This window comes from Salvelinus sp. IW2-2015, unplaced genomic scaffold (assembly GCF_002910315.2).
Source record: "Salvelinus sp. IW2-2015 unplaced genomic scaffold, ASM291031v2 Un_scaffold1185, whole genome shotgun sequence".
NCBI lineage: Eukaryota > Metazoa > Chordata > Actinopteri > Salmoniformes > Salmonidae > Salvelinus > Salvelinus sp. IW2-2015.
The window spans coordinates 156,892-174,239 of record NW_019942768.1 but is presented as its reverse complement, the minus strand read 5'-3'; the positions used below and the strand labels follow the sequence as shown (position 1 = coordinate 174,239).

At 43.2% G+C, this 17,348-nt stretch overlaps 1 protein-coding gene across 2 annotated transcripts in view; it reads left to right on the top strand.

Annotated features, from left to right (window-relative positions):
- The window catches only part of LOC112069983 (R-spondin-1), a 33,972-nt gene extending 17,811 nt beyond the window's left edge, over positions 1–16,161 (top strand). For both annotated transcript variants that reach the window (XM_024137384.2, XM_024137383.2), the window contains exons 5-7: positions 3,327–3,470; positions 8,110–8,316; positions 12,911–16,161. In XM_024137384.2, the coding sequence (XP_023993152.1) occupies positions 3,327–3,470; positions 8,110–8,316; positions 12,911–13,164 (605 nt within the window). In that variant the 3' untranslated portion in view covers positions 13,165–16,161. The remainder of the gene's footprint in view (positions 1–3,326; positions 3,471–8,109; positions 8,317–12,910) is intronic.
- Positions 16,162–17,348: the final 1,187 nt, after the last annotated feature.

Here is a 17,348-nt window from a genome sequence, read left to right as displayed (position 1 = left end):
AATAACTGGACTTGTCCAAATAAGAAACACCCATTTTAGTTTTCTGATGCAAAACATTTTAAAATGTGAACATGACCAAGATTTGCTAGTAGTCTTGAAACAAACAGAGGTGTCCTGTGCTTCTCCATATTATAGTACCAGTCAAAAGTTTGGACACACCTACTCATTACAGGGTTTTTCTTTATTTTTACTATTTTCTACATTGTAGAATAATAGTGAAAACATCAAAACTATGAAATAACACACATGGAATCATGTTGTAAACAAAAAAAGTGTTAAACAAATCAAAATATATTTTATATTTGAGATTCTTCAAAGTAGCCACCCTTTGCCTTGATGACAGCTTCACACACTCTTGGCATTCTCTSAACCAGCTTCATGAGGTAGTCACCTGGAATGCATTTCAATTAATAACAGGTGTGCCTTGTTAAAAGTGAATTTGGGGATTTTCTTTCCTTCTTTATGCATTTGAGKCAATCAGTTGTGTTGTGACAAGGTAGGGGGGTATACAGAAGATATGCCTATTTGGTAAAAGACCAAGTCCATATTTTGGCAAGAACAGCTCAAATAAGCAAAGAGAAACAACAGTCCATCATTACTTTAAGACATGAAGGTCAGTCATACGGAACATTTCCAGAACTTTGAAAGTTTCTTCATGTGCAGTTGCAAAAACCATCAAGCGCTATGATGAAACTGGCTCTCATGAGGACCGCCACAGGAAAGGAAGACCCAGAGTAACCTCTGCAGCAGAGGATAAGTTCATTAGAGTTACCAGCCTCAGGATTTGCAGCCCAAATAAATGCTTCACAGAGTTCAAGTAACAGATACATCCGAACATCAACTGTTCAGAGGAGACTATGTGAATCAGGCCTTCATGGTCGAATTGCTGCAAAGAAACCACTACTAACGGACACCATTGGAAGAAAAGACTTGCTTGGGCCACAAACACGAGCAATGGACATTAGACCGGAGATAATCTGTCCTTTGGTCTGATGAGTCCAAATTTGAGATTTTTGGTTCCATCTGCCGTGTCTTTGTGAGATGCAGAGTGGTGAACTCCGCATGTGTGGTTCCCACCGTAAAGCATGGAGGAGGTATGATGGTTTGGGGGTGCTTTGCTGGTGACACTGTTGTTGATTTATTTAGAACTCAAGGCACACTTACCAGCATGGCTACCACAGCATTCTGCAGCGATATGCCATCCTATCTGGTTTGCGCTTAGTGGGACTATCATTTGTTTTTCAACGGGACACTGACCCAACACACCTCCAAGCTGTGTAAGGGCTATTTGACCAAGAAGGAGAGTGATGGAGTGCTGTATCAGATGACCTGGGCTCTACTTTGAAGAATCTCAAATATAAAATATATTTTGATTTGTTTAACACTTTTTTTGCTTACTATATGATTCCATATGTGTTATTTTATAGTTTTGATGTCTTCACTATTATTATACAATGTAGAAAATAGTAAAATAAAGAAAATCCCTGGAATGAGTAGGTATGTCCAAACTTTTGACTAGTACTGTACATACTGAGGCATAAGAAGCACTTATTGCTTTCTTTTGAACAGTGTTTGCCTCCTCTTTAACCCTAGTATTTTATAGCCCTGATATTGAGAGGAAGATGAGATAGCATACAGATTTACACAGCTCGTCCTGGAGGAGTTGTAACTGTCCAGATGCCTTCGCAGCAGGGAAGCTTATAGTCAATCAGCAGAAGAAGTTTCAGGTTGGAATAAGTGGGGCTGGTATGTGTGATACTCCTCATTCCAGCAACATGGACCGATATAGCGGCCTGTTCAATAGTTATTACCCCACATAGCGTTGTTTATACATGTAGCTACCTGAAATCACAAAACAAGATACATAATGAGGATCTACCTGAACATATTGGCCTCAGTGTAACTTTGTAATATAGTGCAACATTGAGCGTACTGTGCTTCAAGACATGTATTTGCAATAGCCTGACAAACATTTGTATATGTACTGTTTGTGAACATAAACACAGGGCCATAACCTCAGAGCATGTCTGTCTGCTAGGTACTCAGGAAGCAGGTTTGGGAAAATAGTCCAATTTGGATAAAAACAACAAAAGTTCTGGCTCACTCTAATCCRCACATTTTTGTTAATGTTTTACTGTCACTGGAAATTAACTTAACCTTAGCCGTTATTGTTTCAATGTTGTCCACTGAATCCTGAAAGGCCGCTGTGCATGCTGGTTAGTCTCCTCCACCTCCTTCTCAAGCCTCTCCGTGGCTAACCTGCTGTTATTATCCAGTCAGCCGCTTCCGTTTAGGACATATCGAAATCCCCAAGATGTCTTGTTAGCCACATTTGTTTTACATTAGGTCTACATTTGTAAAAGTATTTTCTCCAAACATCACTAACGTCAAATTTAGCTGTCAAGAGCTTAAAGTAATAATTGAGGTTAGGGCATTAAATTCCCAACGAGGATTCTTCCCTTTAGCTCGTTTCGAACTCCTGGCAAGACTCCAGCCGACAAGACATTCTTTATTTTAGTTGTTTGTGGGAAAGGTGTCTAGTGTTTTGTGACTGGATATTCACATATATTCCAACCCAGAGATGTAAGGATTACATCTGTGACCTTCGCTTAGCGTGCCTCTGTTTCTACACTCTGGTTTTGGCAGAGAAAATGTTATTAATTCAGAATAAGATAATGATGGTAATGAAAAAGGTGGGCCAGGAGAAGGGTTGGGATGAGAAAGGGGGGCTCTTGGTAGTCCTTTAAGGTGTCTGTTTTTCATTCTCCCGTGCCCATAATTACCCTCAATTTAAAGTAGTTGTTTGTTTGACTGGAGAAGCTCAGTTTTTAATGAGGCAAAGGTGCGTGGAGACCTCTGGAAATCCGCTGACGTGCTCTCTACTCTTGGCCCGTACCCGGCCACCCGCTTTCCAAGAAATATAGCCGTGGTATGCATATGCTTTTAAGACATGGGTGTTATTCATGCAGAATCCCCCCAAAGAGTCTCTCCCCATTGTTTTATCACTAATAAATCTCTCATAGGAGATAAAAATCAGGCTACATTCTTGTCCTCCCCGAGGAGAAGAGGATCCTTTCGTGCAGCAGAAAGGCTTCACATTTTTAAACATACTTTGCTGTTTTTGTATAGTAATACTGTATTATTCTGTATTAACACAGAAGCTTGAAGCCAGAACAATGAACAGTGATGTGTTATGCTGTCAGTTAATGCAACGTGTACATGTATACTATGTTAACACAATGAATATGAARTCAACTAAGTGCGCTTTAATTTTCTTATTCTCTCCTCTCTTTGACTCATGTTTTTTTRCCCCCTTTTCCTTTCAGAATGTAAAATAGAGAATTGTGAGGAGTGTTTCAATCGAAATTTTTGCACAAAATGTAAGGAGGGCTTATATTCACACAGAGGGCGATGCTACCCCAGCTGCCCTGAAGGCCTCAGCACCACCAACGGGACCATGGAGTGTGTAGGTGAGTGACCTCTGACCTCTCTTCCTTTCACCCCCTGCCACAGCTTCACTCACAGCTGACACTGAACTGGATTATGAACTATGAGTTTAAGGGCATGTTGCCTTTTGGCACATATTAGCTTTTGAATAAGATGGCTAAAATGTTAGTTCACAATGTCAATGGCTCAGAGAATATTACTGAAAGTCCCACACTACCCATACATTGAGTATTAAGCATATGAAGTTAAGTGTGATGAATTTTTGTGTTGAGAGCCTGTCACAAAGTCTTAAATGTTTCTCAGGTGCATATTTGACCCCATAATGTACCCCGTTCACCCTAACCCATCACACATGGTATACTAAATACCCTTCAGCTATCATCAGCCAAGTATGTTCTGCCTGTCGGATGAATATCGCCTGCCATATGAGAGTTCAGTTCAAGACTTCATTGACGTGGAGAAACTGTGTTCTGTTGAGCTCTCCTCGTCCACTGTTCTTTTTTCTTCCTCTTTCTGCTGTTTCTCAATCACCAGCGAGCGAGCTGAACTTCAGAGGGAGGCCTGCTGGATGATAAGGAACTTTTATTGATTTKTTTTYAAATMATTTCTGTCACAAGTAAGCAAATAGAGCGCWAATGGCATTACTCTGCAAGGCTAGTGCTAGCTGGATGCCCCAGGCCACMTGACTCTTTAGAGAGGAGCTCTCAACCCCCAGGGTGACATTCTGGCTTTGCCCCTGCTCCCTTACCTTCCAAAAAGTGCTCAATCCAGCTGCTCTTGTCATATATTCTCTAATTTCCCTGCCATTGTTTTTGTCAGTATGAAGTTTGCTTGCTTCACCCCCTCACACCCCCCAGCTTTTCACAAAAAAGTCAAAATATTTTCCCTGAAAAGGTAGAAATTTCCCCCACGATTGAAACCAGCTCCTGTCAGATGGAGTCATGACTTAAGCTTAACCAGCACTTCCAGAGATGCAACCTCTCTTATCGTCACTCAGTYCCTGGGCTTACCTCCACTGTACCTGCACCCCACCATACCCCTGTCTGCACATTATGCCCTGAATCTATTCTACCACGCCCAGAAATCTGCTCCTTTTATTCTCTGTCCCCAACGCACTAGACGACCAGTTTTAGCCTTTAGCCGTACCCTCATCCTACTCCTCCTCTGTTCCTTGGGTGATGTGGAGGTTAACCCAGGCCCTGCGTGTCCTCGGGCACTCTCATTTGTTGACTTCTGTAATTAAAAAGCCTTGGTTTCATGCATGTTAACATCAGAAGCCTCCCGAAGTTCGTTTTACTCACTGCTTTAGCACACTCCGCCAACCCTGATGTCCTTGCCGTGTCTGAATCCTGGCTTAGGAAGGCCACCAAAAATTAGGAGATTTCCATACCCAACTACAACATTTTCCGTCAAGATAGAACTGCCAAAGGGGGAGGAGTTGCAATCTACTGCAGAGATAGCCTGCAAAGTTCTGTCATACTTTCCAGGTCTATGCCCAAACAGTTTGAACTTCTAATTTTTAAAATTAATCTCTCCAGAATTAAGTCTCTCACTGTTGCCGCCTTTTATAGACCCCCCTCAGCTCCCAGCTGTGCCCTGGACACCATATGTGAATTGATTGCCCCTCATCCATCTTCAGAGTTCGTTCTGTTAGGTGACCTAAACTGGGATATGCTTGACACCCCGGCAGTCCTACAATCTAAGCTAGATGCACTCAATCTCACACAAATCATCAAGGAACCCACCAGGTACAACCCTAAATCCGTAAACATGGGCACCCTCATAGATATTATCCTGACCAACTTGCCCTCCAAATAGACCTCTCCCTCCAAACGACCACCCCTCATCACTGTCAAACGCTCCCTAAAACAGTTCTGCGAGCAGGCCTTTCTAATCGACCTGGCCTGGGTATCCTGGAAGGATATTGACCTCATCCCGTCAGTCGAGGATGTCTGGTTGTTCTTTAAAAGTAATTTCCTCAGCATCTTAAATAAGCATGCCCCTTTCAAAAAATGTAGAACTAAGAACAGATATAGCCCTTGGTTCACTCCAGACCTGACTGCCCTTGACCAGCACAAAAACATCCTGTGGCGGACTGCAATTGCATCGAATAGTCCCCGTGATATGCAACTTTTCAGGGAAGTCAGGAACCAATACACGCAGTCAGTCAGGAAAGCAAAGGCTAGCTTTTTCAAACATATATTTGCATCCTGTAGTTCTAACTCCAAAAAGTTTTGTGACACTGTAAAGTCCATGGAGAACAAGAGCACCTCCTCCCAGCTGCCCACTGCTCTGAGGCTAGGTAACACGGTCACCACCGATAAATCCATGATCATCGAAAATTTCAATAAGCATTTCTCTACGGCTGGCCATGCTTTCCTCCTGGCTACCCCAACCCCAGCCAACAGCTCCGCCCCCCCTCCCCCGCAGCTACTTGCCCGAGCCTCCCCAGCTTCTCCTTCACCCAAATCCAGATAGCAGATGTTCTGAAAGAGCTGCAAAACCTGGACCCGTACAAATCAGCTGGGCTAGACAATCTGGACCCTCTCTTTCTAAAATTATCCGCCGCCATTGTTGCAACCCCTATTACCAGTCTGTTCAACCTCTCTTTCGTATCGCCCGAGATTCCTAAAAATTGGAAAGCTGCCGCGGTCATCCCCCTCTTCAAAGGGCGTGACACTCTAGACCCAAACTGTTATAGACCTATATCCATCCTGCCTATCTCTCTAAAGTCTTCGAAAGCCAAMTTAATAAACAGATCACTGACAATTTCGAATCCCACCGTACCTTCTCCGCTGTGCAATCCGGTTTCCGAGCTGGTCACGGGTGCACCTCAGCCACGCTCAAGGTACTATATGATGTCATAACCGCCATCGATTACAAACAGTACTGTGCAGCCGTCTTCATCGACCTGACCAAGGCTTTCGACTCTGTCAATCACCGTATTCTTATCGGCAGACTCAATAGCCTTGGTTTCTCAAATGACTGCCTCGCCTGGTTCACCAACTACTTTGCAGACAGAGTTCAGTGTGTCAAATCGGAGGGCCTGTTGTCCGGACCTCTGGCAGTCTCTATGGGGGTACCACAGGATTCATTTCTCGGGCCAACTCTTTTCTCTGTATATATCAATGATGTGCGGGTGATTACCTAATCCACCTCTACGCAGACGACACCATTCTGTATACATCTGGCCCTTCTTTGGACACTGTGTTAACTAACCTCCAAACGAGCTTCAATGCCATACAACACTCCTTCCGTGGCCTCCAACTGCTCCTAAACGCTAGTAAAACCAAATGCATGCTTTTCAACCGTTCGCTGCCCGCACCCGCCCGCCCGACTAGCATCAGCTAACCCTGGACAGTTCTGACCTAGAATATGTGGACAACTAAAATACCTAGGTGTCTGGCTAGACTGTAAACTCTTCTTCCAGACTCATATTAAACATCTCCAGTCCACAATCAAATCTAGAATCGGCTTTCTATTTCGCAACAAAGCCTTCTTCACTCACGCCGCAAAACTTACCCTCGTAAAACTGACTATCCTACCGATCCTCGACTTCGGCGATGTCATCTACAAAATAGCTTCCAATACTCTACTCAGCAAACTGGATGCAGTTCATCACAGTGCCATCCGTTTTATTACCAAAGCCCCTTATACCACCCACCACTGCGACCTGTATGCTCTAGTCGGCTGGCCCTCGCTACATATTCGTCGCAGACCAACTGGCTCCAGGTCATCTATAAGTCTATGCTAGGTAAAGCTCCGCCTTTATCTCAGCTCACTGGTCACGATAACAACACCCACCGTAGCACGCGCTCCAGCAGGTATATATCTCACTGGTCATACTAAAAAGCCAACCACTCCTTTGGCCTCCTTTCCTTCCAGTTCTCTGCTGCCAGTGACTGGAACGAATTGCAAAAATCACTGAAGCTGGAGACTTATTTTTCCCTCAATACTTTAAACATCAGCTATCTCGAGCAGCTAACCGATCGCTGCAGCTGTACATAGTCCATCTGCAAATACCCCACCAATCTACCTACCTCATCCCCATATTGTTTTTATTTACTTTCTGCTCTTTTCACACCAGTATCTCTACTTGCACATCATCATCTGCTCATTTTATCACTCAGTGTAAAATCTGCTAAATTGTAATTACTTCGCTACTATGGCCTATTAATTGCCTACCTCACGCCATTTGCACACCGTATATAGACTTTCTTTTTTCTATTGTGTTATTGGACTATACCGCTTGTTTATTCCATGTGTAACTCTGTGGTTGTTTTGTGTCGCACTGCTTTGCTTTATCTTGACCAGGTCGCATTGTAAATGAGAACTTGTTCTCAACTGCTTACCTGGTTAAATAAAGGTGAAAAAAAAGAAAAAAAAAGCTCAACAGCATGTCACTAGGGGTAAAACAGTTGAGGTCTCTAGAGATAAACTGGACATACTTGGTAACATAGAGGCTTTGGCTTGACAAGGCCAAATGAGTGATGTCTGATCTGGGTGAGATAAGTTCCTCTGCATTATTTTCTCACTGTGAACAATGTAAGACCCGTTGAAATCTAAAGCTTACTTGGTTTCACTTGGGGTTTGTTGCATGTGATCTATGTGTGTGTATGTAAAACTGTATTMAACTTCTGTTCTTTTCTATCTCACCTGTAGAATGTGAACTGGGCGAATGGAGCCAATGGGGTTCCTGTATGAAGAAGAACAAGACGTGTGGCTTTAAGAAAGGCACACAGACCAGAATGCAAGAGCTTCTTCATGCCTCCAGCCCTGACACGGTCTCTGCGTCATCCCCCCGGCCATGTGCTCCACAGACTGAGAGACAGAAGTGCACAGTGCAGAAGACACCATGTGGAAAAGGAGGTGAGGACTAACACATACCTACAGTAGGAGAGTGGCAACGAGAGGAAATAGAGTGAAACAGATCATTAATATATGGATGGATAAAAGACAGGAATGAGACAGTAGATGAAAGYTGACAAAACAACACTTCAACACAACTACAAAGTCAATAATATTGTGATTAGCACCTTTTCTGATGAAGTCATAAACTCCCTGCTCTAACCCTATGTATGACCATGACCTGGAACCTCAAAAGTGTTGGTTCAGTAAGGACACTGAGCCTCTGACTGGGAACCATGTAAACAAACACTCCTAAAGACCCAAACAGGCAAGGTAGATGGGAGGGTGCCATGCAGTGCACTATGTTGGACGACGATAAGAGCTGGGGTTGGACTGTTTGTTTTGAAGCTCAACGAGGCATGAGGTTTACAGGGCTCTGACATGTTTGCTCTAGCTCTTATCATTCATCTGCCATCTTGTTTCAGAGCTGGCTAATGTTGCTCAGCAAAAAATCTACCCGGTAACACTCAATTTGATAACAGCTTAATCATGCTCTAATTAGTACTACTCCGTTGTTGTTCTTTGGCCCATAACACTTTTCTAGTAGTAGTTGGTTTTATAAGATGGAATTTCTTCAAGTAGTCGAGAAACCAAAAGGCCTCTCCTTTTGTCAGTAAGTGTTTTTATTGTATTATTTTTGTATTTTGTATTATTTGGTACCACTCGGGAGGCCCGGTCAGTAAGTTTCAATGAACTCTGCCTTATAAAATAAAACGGACCAGTCAACTTTATTGACCAGCATGGCTGGGATGCTTAGCCTTGTGATCGACCCAATAAAAAGGTAGAGAAAGGTTTGGAGTCGATTTGTAAATGTTGATTTGAAGTYAAAGGAGTTGTTTTGTATGGCTTGGATCGGCTGACAACGGTGGGCCCATTTGGTCACTGTTTCTATCTCCTACTTTTCCCACTGTAATTCCTGGTTTTAATTTGGCAGCTAATTAATGTACATGTTGAATCAAAGTTGGAAGCTTCCATTTCTTTACAAGGACTTAGTGTGCAGTAAACAAGCAATATTCCCAAACTTTATGAGCGGGTGGTACGCTTATTGGATTTCAGGGCTGCTACTATTTTGAACAGCTTTCAACAAACATCAGTTTACCCAGTGTAAAGAATCAATGAAGAATCATGTCAGTTATGCAATATGTAACAGATGGAATACGTAAAAATGCACACAGAAACAACATTATACAACATTAGATGTAGAAATCCTTAGAGGGAGGATATATACGAGCTCTTGCTTGTAATTTTTCAGGGAGGAGTGGGCTTGCTTCACACTGGACAGGACCAGGACAGCACTGTTTGAGAAATGAGAGGCAAATTTACACTGCATAACGCCTGCATCCTGGAAAGAATTTCCACCATGAATTGAGAAGAATAATTAACAGTGAAATATTATAAAATGCCCCATAAATGTGTAGTGCCGAATGCCAATTTTCTAAACGTAGCGAGTGGTGTTGTGAAAGGAGGGGAAARGAGGGAACGGGATGCCGTGTTGGAACAACAGACTGTGGTGTGTCAGGACTCAGGAGTCTGAGACGTATGATTGAGATGTATGATATGGCATTGAGAGATGATAGGCATTAGCTTCAACTTGTTTTCCTTATTCTGGTGTCAGAATACACTGTTGTGAAAATGAGTAAGGATCTCCTGTCAAGGCGCATAACAAATAAATGTTGTTCTCGTGTGAATTAATTCATAGGCGATGGGTATCATGACCTTGACTGAGCCCTTTTTCATGTGCTTAAAAAACGTGCCATGTGCTAAATTAGCGAGTGCGTGAATCCATCTGCAAGACTTGGCCGATGGGGCCGCTGTAAAAAACACAGAGGGCAGTGCTTGTATAACASCAGTGATTTACTGGTCTGCAGATCTCACGCTTTGTGTCGATTTGGCCAAGCTCTCCCCTTTTTTCCCCCTGCAGCTTTTWACAAATGGGCCCGCACGAAAACAGAATTTGCTAAATGCGTGATTGCTTTTGTCAGGCCATAGTTGTTTAGCTTGGATGGAGTGGAGCTTCAATCATGGCTGTCATAAATTGATGGAGTCCCCCTCYGTCKATTAGCGGGCTTGTCACGGGTCTAATTAAGTCCTTACACAGTGAGAGAATCAGCCCAGGTCCTGCTGTACACACTCACACAAACGGCCCTTACTGTAACTCCCCAGGTTCACTAACTATAGCACATTACTCTAAACAGAAACAAATGTCTTCCAAATTCAAATGGTCTCCATTTTGTTTTCATTAGCGGGAGAAATGAATCTCCCAGAAATMGTTTATTTACTCAAGGCAGGCAACACATGCATACTTTACAAAGCTAGTAATCAAGTCTTGTCAACACTCCCCTAAGAAATGTGACACAGCCCCCAATGTCAGGAGCCAACTGGCCAATAGGGCCCTACAGTGACAGATGCTTTAATGACTTTGGCCCCGTGTGTCTCAAGAAAAGTAACATCAACTACTTCTAGTTAGTGGACTACTGTATTGGGTCTGCCTCMGCCTGTTTTCTACCGAACAAAGGGAAAGAATCTGCACACCTGTGCTCCTGCCAGGTCCTCGTTAAATAAATTATAGGAATGCTTATTGAAACTCATTTAGTTTCAGGGGTCTCTTTATTCAAAATATGCACCATTTAAATATGTAAATGTTTGCAGGTCTACTGCCAAATAGGGATTTTCATTGGTTTATACTGAGATGGAGCATATTTGAGTAATATCATGGCTTTTTGTCTTTGCGTACTTTCAAATACATTCAAATAACAAACAAATTACTTAGAAAACAAGCTAACAAAGCACGTGGTGCAGAATGGAGAAAATAGGCGTAGGCCTATTACAACAGTTATATAATTAAGCAATAAGGCCCGAGGAGGTGTGGTATATGGCCAATATACCACGGCTAATATACGGTCTGATATACCATGGCAGCCAATCAGCATTCAGGGCTCGATGCATTGCGTCGTGCATAAGAACAGCCCTTAGCCGTGGTATATTGGCCATATACCACACACCCTCGTGCCTTATTACTTAATTATATAACTGCTGTTCTAGCCCTAAATGCTCATTGGCTGACAGCCATGGTATATCAGACCGTATACCACGGGTATGACAAAACATGTATTTTTACTACTCTAATTACGTCGGTAGACAGTTTATAATAGCAATAAGGCACCTCGGGGGTTTGTGGTATATCGCCAATATACCACAGCTAAGGGCTGTGTCCAGGCAGTCCGCGTTGCGTCGTGCATAAGAACAACCGTAGCCGTGYTATATTGGCCATATACCATACCCCCTCTGGCCTTATTGTTTAAATATAATATAATATTATTAAAGCAAACAAACAAGAATGCTCCATGAGCCTCCTGTTGTCAAACAGTTAGCCTTAGCGAATGCTGTCCAGCCCCCTTAGTGAGTGTTTTGAGTCTCTGTTTCTAGGAAACATGGAGACTCAACACACAAGTTCATAGCAAACATCCCTCAGCCTAACTGCCCAGTTTCCTCTCATCGTGGGAGTACTCATCAGCCCAGTATAAACAACCACTGTCTGACACCTGACACAAACATCCATTCCCGTTTATGTGCGTGAAAGGTTGTTTACACCCACGCCTGATCGAACCCACGAGCAAGCCACACACACACAGATACACACCCACACACGCTGTCATTAGAYCTCCAACATGTTAACCTCATTGTGGCTTAGCGGTGTAGTGGCGTAGCGCAATTTACATCAACAATGTCAAGAGGATGTCAATGAGTGCTCGCATGTTGAACAATCTATAGCTGTATGTACCGGACATGAAGGACTCTTGCACTCCACTTCAACCGTGTTGATTTACTTTCATTACTCTGTTTTATTCTCTCCTGAACGATTTTTCCATCCCGAGTTCCTGGAAAGCTACTCTTAATGGATGTTTGTATTTAGGGAGCAATTATGCACTTGAACTGTGTGCCAGGTGGAAGTCCAGACAACAGCCTACAGCGAGAGTGAGAGAAAGAGGAGGGGAAGACAAGGGTGCGGGGGGAGGTGGAGTGGAGAGGGAAGGCAGACATTAAGAAAGGAGCTCACCTCGACCGGCTCCCAACTGTTTACATGAACTATTATGTTCCATCAGCCGTTGTCTCTGCGAGTGTTAAGACGTGTCCGGCTCGGAGTCGCGGCCACACTCTTCACAAAGGCTTGATTACTGTTTTCCGGCCTGTCGTTATGGCACTGCTGTGTGTTTCCTGTCAGCCCAATGCAGCACTGTGTTGCGTCATGGTGGCATTTATGYAAGGCTCTGGATCCTGAGCTGCATATCTGGGGCTTAGTGGCAATTGGCCGGTATTAAAAAGGGCCTGATAGGAAAGCTAGGAACCGGGGTATCCACCCAATGCCACTTGTTATTGAACTGTTGTGAATGTGGGCTAATGGGTTCATGTCATAGGTCTACCAAGCTAATTCTGACTCTACTGTACTTAAAACACACACCATCAAAGCCCTGTTTATAAAAGCTGAGCCCAACTACTCTGTTATTTTGGTGTCGTAGTCGTGTTATAATGCATTTCAATCTGTTTTTCTATCCAGATGGGAATAAGAATAAGGGCGAGCGACGAGACCAGCAGAGGAGGCGAGACAAAGAAAACGTCCGAGGCCATGGCCACGAGGGCAAAGAGGGTGGCAAGAAGGGTGGCAAAGAGGGAGGAAAAGAAGGAAGCAGAGAGGGGGGCAAAGAGGGAGGAAAAGGAGGAAGAGAGGGTGGCAAGGGAGGCGGCAGGAGGAAAAAGGGCCAAAACCAGGCCACCACCACACCCAGCCTTACCCCTAGCACTGTAGCCTAGGCCTTACTCACGTTGGGACTTAGTGGGGACAAGGAGGGACAAAAACAAGGCGACTAGGCAACACCCACCTGCATTGGCCATTATTAAGAGACTGACAGTGGACAGAGGAGACAATATCAAACTGATGAAGAAAAGGATTAATGCTGCTATGCATTCTAGAAGATGCTCTAAGAGAACTGGAGGATTGCTGCAATAAATGAGGATCAGGTCTTGGACTTATCAGACTTGGAGGGAAGAGGGTGAATGTGCAATGTGGAGGGTTCCACTGTAAGCCTTGCAGTAGGGTCAACATGTTTCATTTCACCGCTCCCAGGTTTATCATGGAGTTGGCAGATGGAGATCCCAGTGGCTGAACAGTGGAAGACACTGAATATGAATATGAGAATTTCAAGATGGAGTCTTCATAATGATCAAGGATCTCTACAATCCATTAGAATCCCTGATGTGCTTTTCAAAATCTATTTTTCATTGTTGACGACTCATGTTTTGTGAATGGTAGCAAGTAGATGTTGTAAGTGATATAGAGAAAATGAACAGTATTAAGATTCTGTATTTTAATTCTATTTTATGATTAAACAAAAGAAAGGCACTGGAACAAATGTGTGGTTTTGAAGGAAACATATTTTAATTACATTTTTGGTTTGTAGAGAATCCGCTCCAAAACAAACCAGCAACAATATAGAGAACGTTTATACGGCTTTAGTTCAAATCCTGATCTGGTGTTAGACAAAGGTTACCCACACAATAGCTTAGTTCTTAATTTCAAATAGAATAATGTTTTGGTATCTTCAGCATAAAAAGTTTAGGATTGAAAACTGTGTGTGTTGTGTATGTGTGTTGTGAGTGTATGTGTGCGTGTGTCTGTGTGTGCATTCGTGCCTGTCTGTATGTTTACAGAATTTCAGCAAAATGTTTTTGTGAAGTAGTGGTCACACAAGTGTATGTATATTTGTGTGGGTATATTGTATGTGTTTCTGCACATAAGCTTAATGTGTGTGTGTACGTATCAATCTGGTAGAATGGGAAATGTTATATAAACTCAGCAAAAAAAGAAATCTTTCAAAGATAATTCGTAAAAATACAAATAACTTCACAGATCTTCATTGTAAAGGGTTTAAACACTGTTTCCCATGCTTGTTRAATGAACCATAAACAATTAATGAACATGCACCTGTGGAACGGTTGTTAAGAAAGTAACAGCTTACAGACAGTAGGCAATTAAGGTCATAGTTATGAAAACTTAGGACACTAAAGAGGCCTTTCTACTGACTCTGAAAAACACCAAACGAAAGATGCCCAGGGTCTCTGTTCATCTACGTGAATGTGCCTTAGGCATGCTGCAAGGAGGCACGAGGACTGCAAATGTGGCAAGGGCAATAAATTGCGATGTCCGTACTGTGAGACGCCTAAGACAGCGCTACAGGGAGAGAGGGCGGACAGCTGATCGTCCTCGCAGTGGCAGACCACATGTAACAACACCTGCACAGGATCGGTACATCCGAACATCACACCTGCGGGACAGGTACAGGATGGCAACAACAACTGCCCGAGTTACAGCAGGAACGCACAATCCCTCCATCAGTGCTCAGACTGTCCGCAATAGGCTGAGAGAGGCTGGACTGAGGGCTTGTAGGCCTGTTGTAAGGCAGGTCCTCACCAGACATCACCGGCAACKARGTRGCCTATGGGKACAAACCCWCCGTCGCTGGACCAGACAGGACTGGCAAAAYGTGCTCTTCTCTGACGAGTCGCGGTTTTGTCTCACCAGGGGTGATGGTCGGATTCGCGTTTATTGTCGAAGGAATGAGCGTTACACCGAGGCCTGCACTCTGGAGCGGGATCGATTTGGAGGTGGAGGGTCAGTCATGGTCTAGGACGGTGTGTCACAGCATCATCGGACTGAGCTTGTTGTCAGTGCAGGCAATCTCTATGCTGTGCGTTACAGGGAAGACATCTTCCTCCCTCATGTGGTACCCTTCCTGCAGGCTCATCCTGACATGACCCTCCAGCATGACAATGCCATCAGCCATACTGCTCGTTCTGTGCGTGATTTCCTGCAAGACAGGAATGTCAGTGTTCTGCCATGGCCAGCGAAGAGCCCGGATCTCAATCCTATTGAGCATGTCTGGGACCTGTTGGATCGCAGGGTGAGGGCTAGGACCATTGCCCCCAGAAATGTCCGGGAACTTGCAGGTGCCTTGGTGGAAGAGTGGGGTAACATCTCACAGCAAGAACTGGCAAATCTGGTGCAGTCCATGAGGAGGAGATGCACTGCTCTACTTAATGCAGCTGGTGGCCACACCAGATACTGACTGTTACTTTGGATTTTGACCCCCCCCTTGTTCAGGGACACATTATTCAATTTCTGTTAGTCACATCTGTGGAACTTGTTCAGTTTATATCTTAGTTGTTGAATCTTGTTATGTTCATACAAATATTTACATATTAAGTTTGCTGAAAATAAACGCAGTTGACAGTGATAGGACGTTTCTTTTTCTGCTGAGTTTATATGATGAGAGAGACCATTGTAAAGGCACAGTTATATATCAATGCATCAATATTTCCATAATCATATGCCTCTGGTTACATGTAAACCATCTACAGCTGCTCAGTAATCATGTATTTTTGCAACAGGGTCTGACATATTACACAGACTTTTGTGTTCTGTGCTATATACAGCTCTGTCAGTGGAAATAATCATTGCATTATACAACTACTGTCAGCCTGATACGACAGAGCAACTAAAGCTTTTGTACCGTTTGACACTAATCTTTGAGCAATCATTGTCACGTTTTGTTTAGCTTTCCCTGGGTCTATTTGCTTTACACAAAAATATTAGCTTCATGAGAAGGTATACGTTAAATACGCGTTCATATTGTGGATAGTGGTACTGAAAATGTCGACATCAGTATATCATTGATCATAACGACTATTAGTATCATTATGATATATCTGATTACTTCTGTGAAAGCTTGAATAAACTTCAGATTCAGTAAACATGGCAGACACACTAGCATGATCATTGTATATTTTACAGTAGTCGGTCTCTTCCTGTGCAATCAAATATTATTATTAGTATTTCCATTTCCATGTTTCCATTTCCTTTTTGTTCTCCGTGGTCTCTCAATGGTTTTTACTTTTCACACATACAGTAGTTGGCCTGTATATGCCATAGATATACAGTACGGTAGCCTACATTTATARCAATGATCTGTATTTGTGTASTATACCAGTAAGTATACAGTCACCATAATAATTGACACACATATTAAGACTGCCTTTCACAGGCTCTTTAAATGTATAATGACAGCACCTGGGMAACTCAACATTCACGGCATATGTTTGTCATTGCTGAAGGAAGTGCACAAATCTCATGTAATGTCTCCATAAAAACTGAACCACGATGCACAAGCCCAAATTAAAATGACATAAATCTGACAYCATTGCGCAGTCCCCTCAGTCAATCTCTCCAACCGCTCTATTATGTCTCCATTATGTCTCTATTATAATGTTGATCTCATTCAGTGGCACAATAAGAGTAGAACAACAGAGCAGGGATGTGAAACTGTCAGCTCACGGCCTGGGGATCAATTTCCCAAAATGTTTTATGGGAAATCAAGTCGAGTCTCAATTTACTGTTGAGAGTTAGAATAGTAGAATACACAAGGTGCAATTCTGAAATGTGGTTGTGCATCAGAATTTTTTCTCTTGTTATGTCAAGCACTGAKAATCAAATCAAATCAAATGTATTTATATAGCCCTTCGTACATCAGCTGATATCTCAAAGTGCTGTACAGAAACCCAGCCTAAAACCCCAAACAGCAAGCAATGCAGTGCAATTGCCTGTGAAAATGTGTGGTTTGCATCAGATTTTTTTTTTCTCTTGTTATATGTCGAAGCATGCAAATCTGGAAAATCAAATTCAATCAAATGTATTTATATAGCCCTTCGTACATCAGCTGATATCTCAAAGTGCTGTACAGAACCCAGCCTAAAACCCCAAACAGCAAGCAATGCAGGTGTAGAAGCACGGTGGCTAGGAAAAACTCCCTAGAAAGGCCAAAACCTAGGAAGAACCTAGAGAGGAGACCGAGGGGTCAGGAGACACTGTGGCCCCATCCGATGATACCCCCGGGCCAAACAGGAAGGATATAACCCCACCCACTTTGCCAAGGCACAGCCCA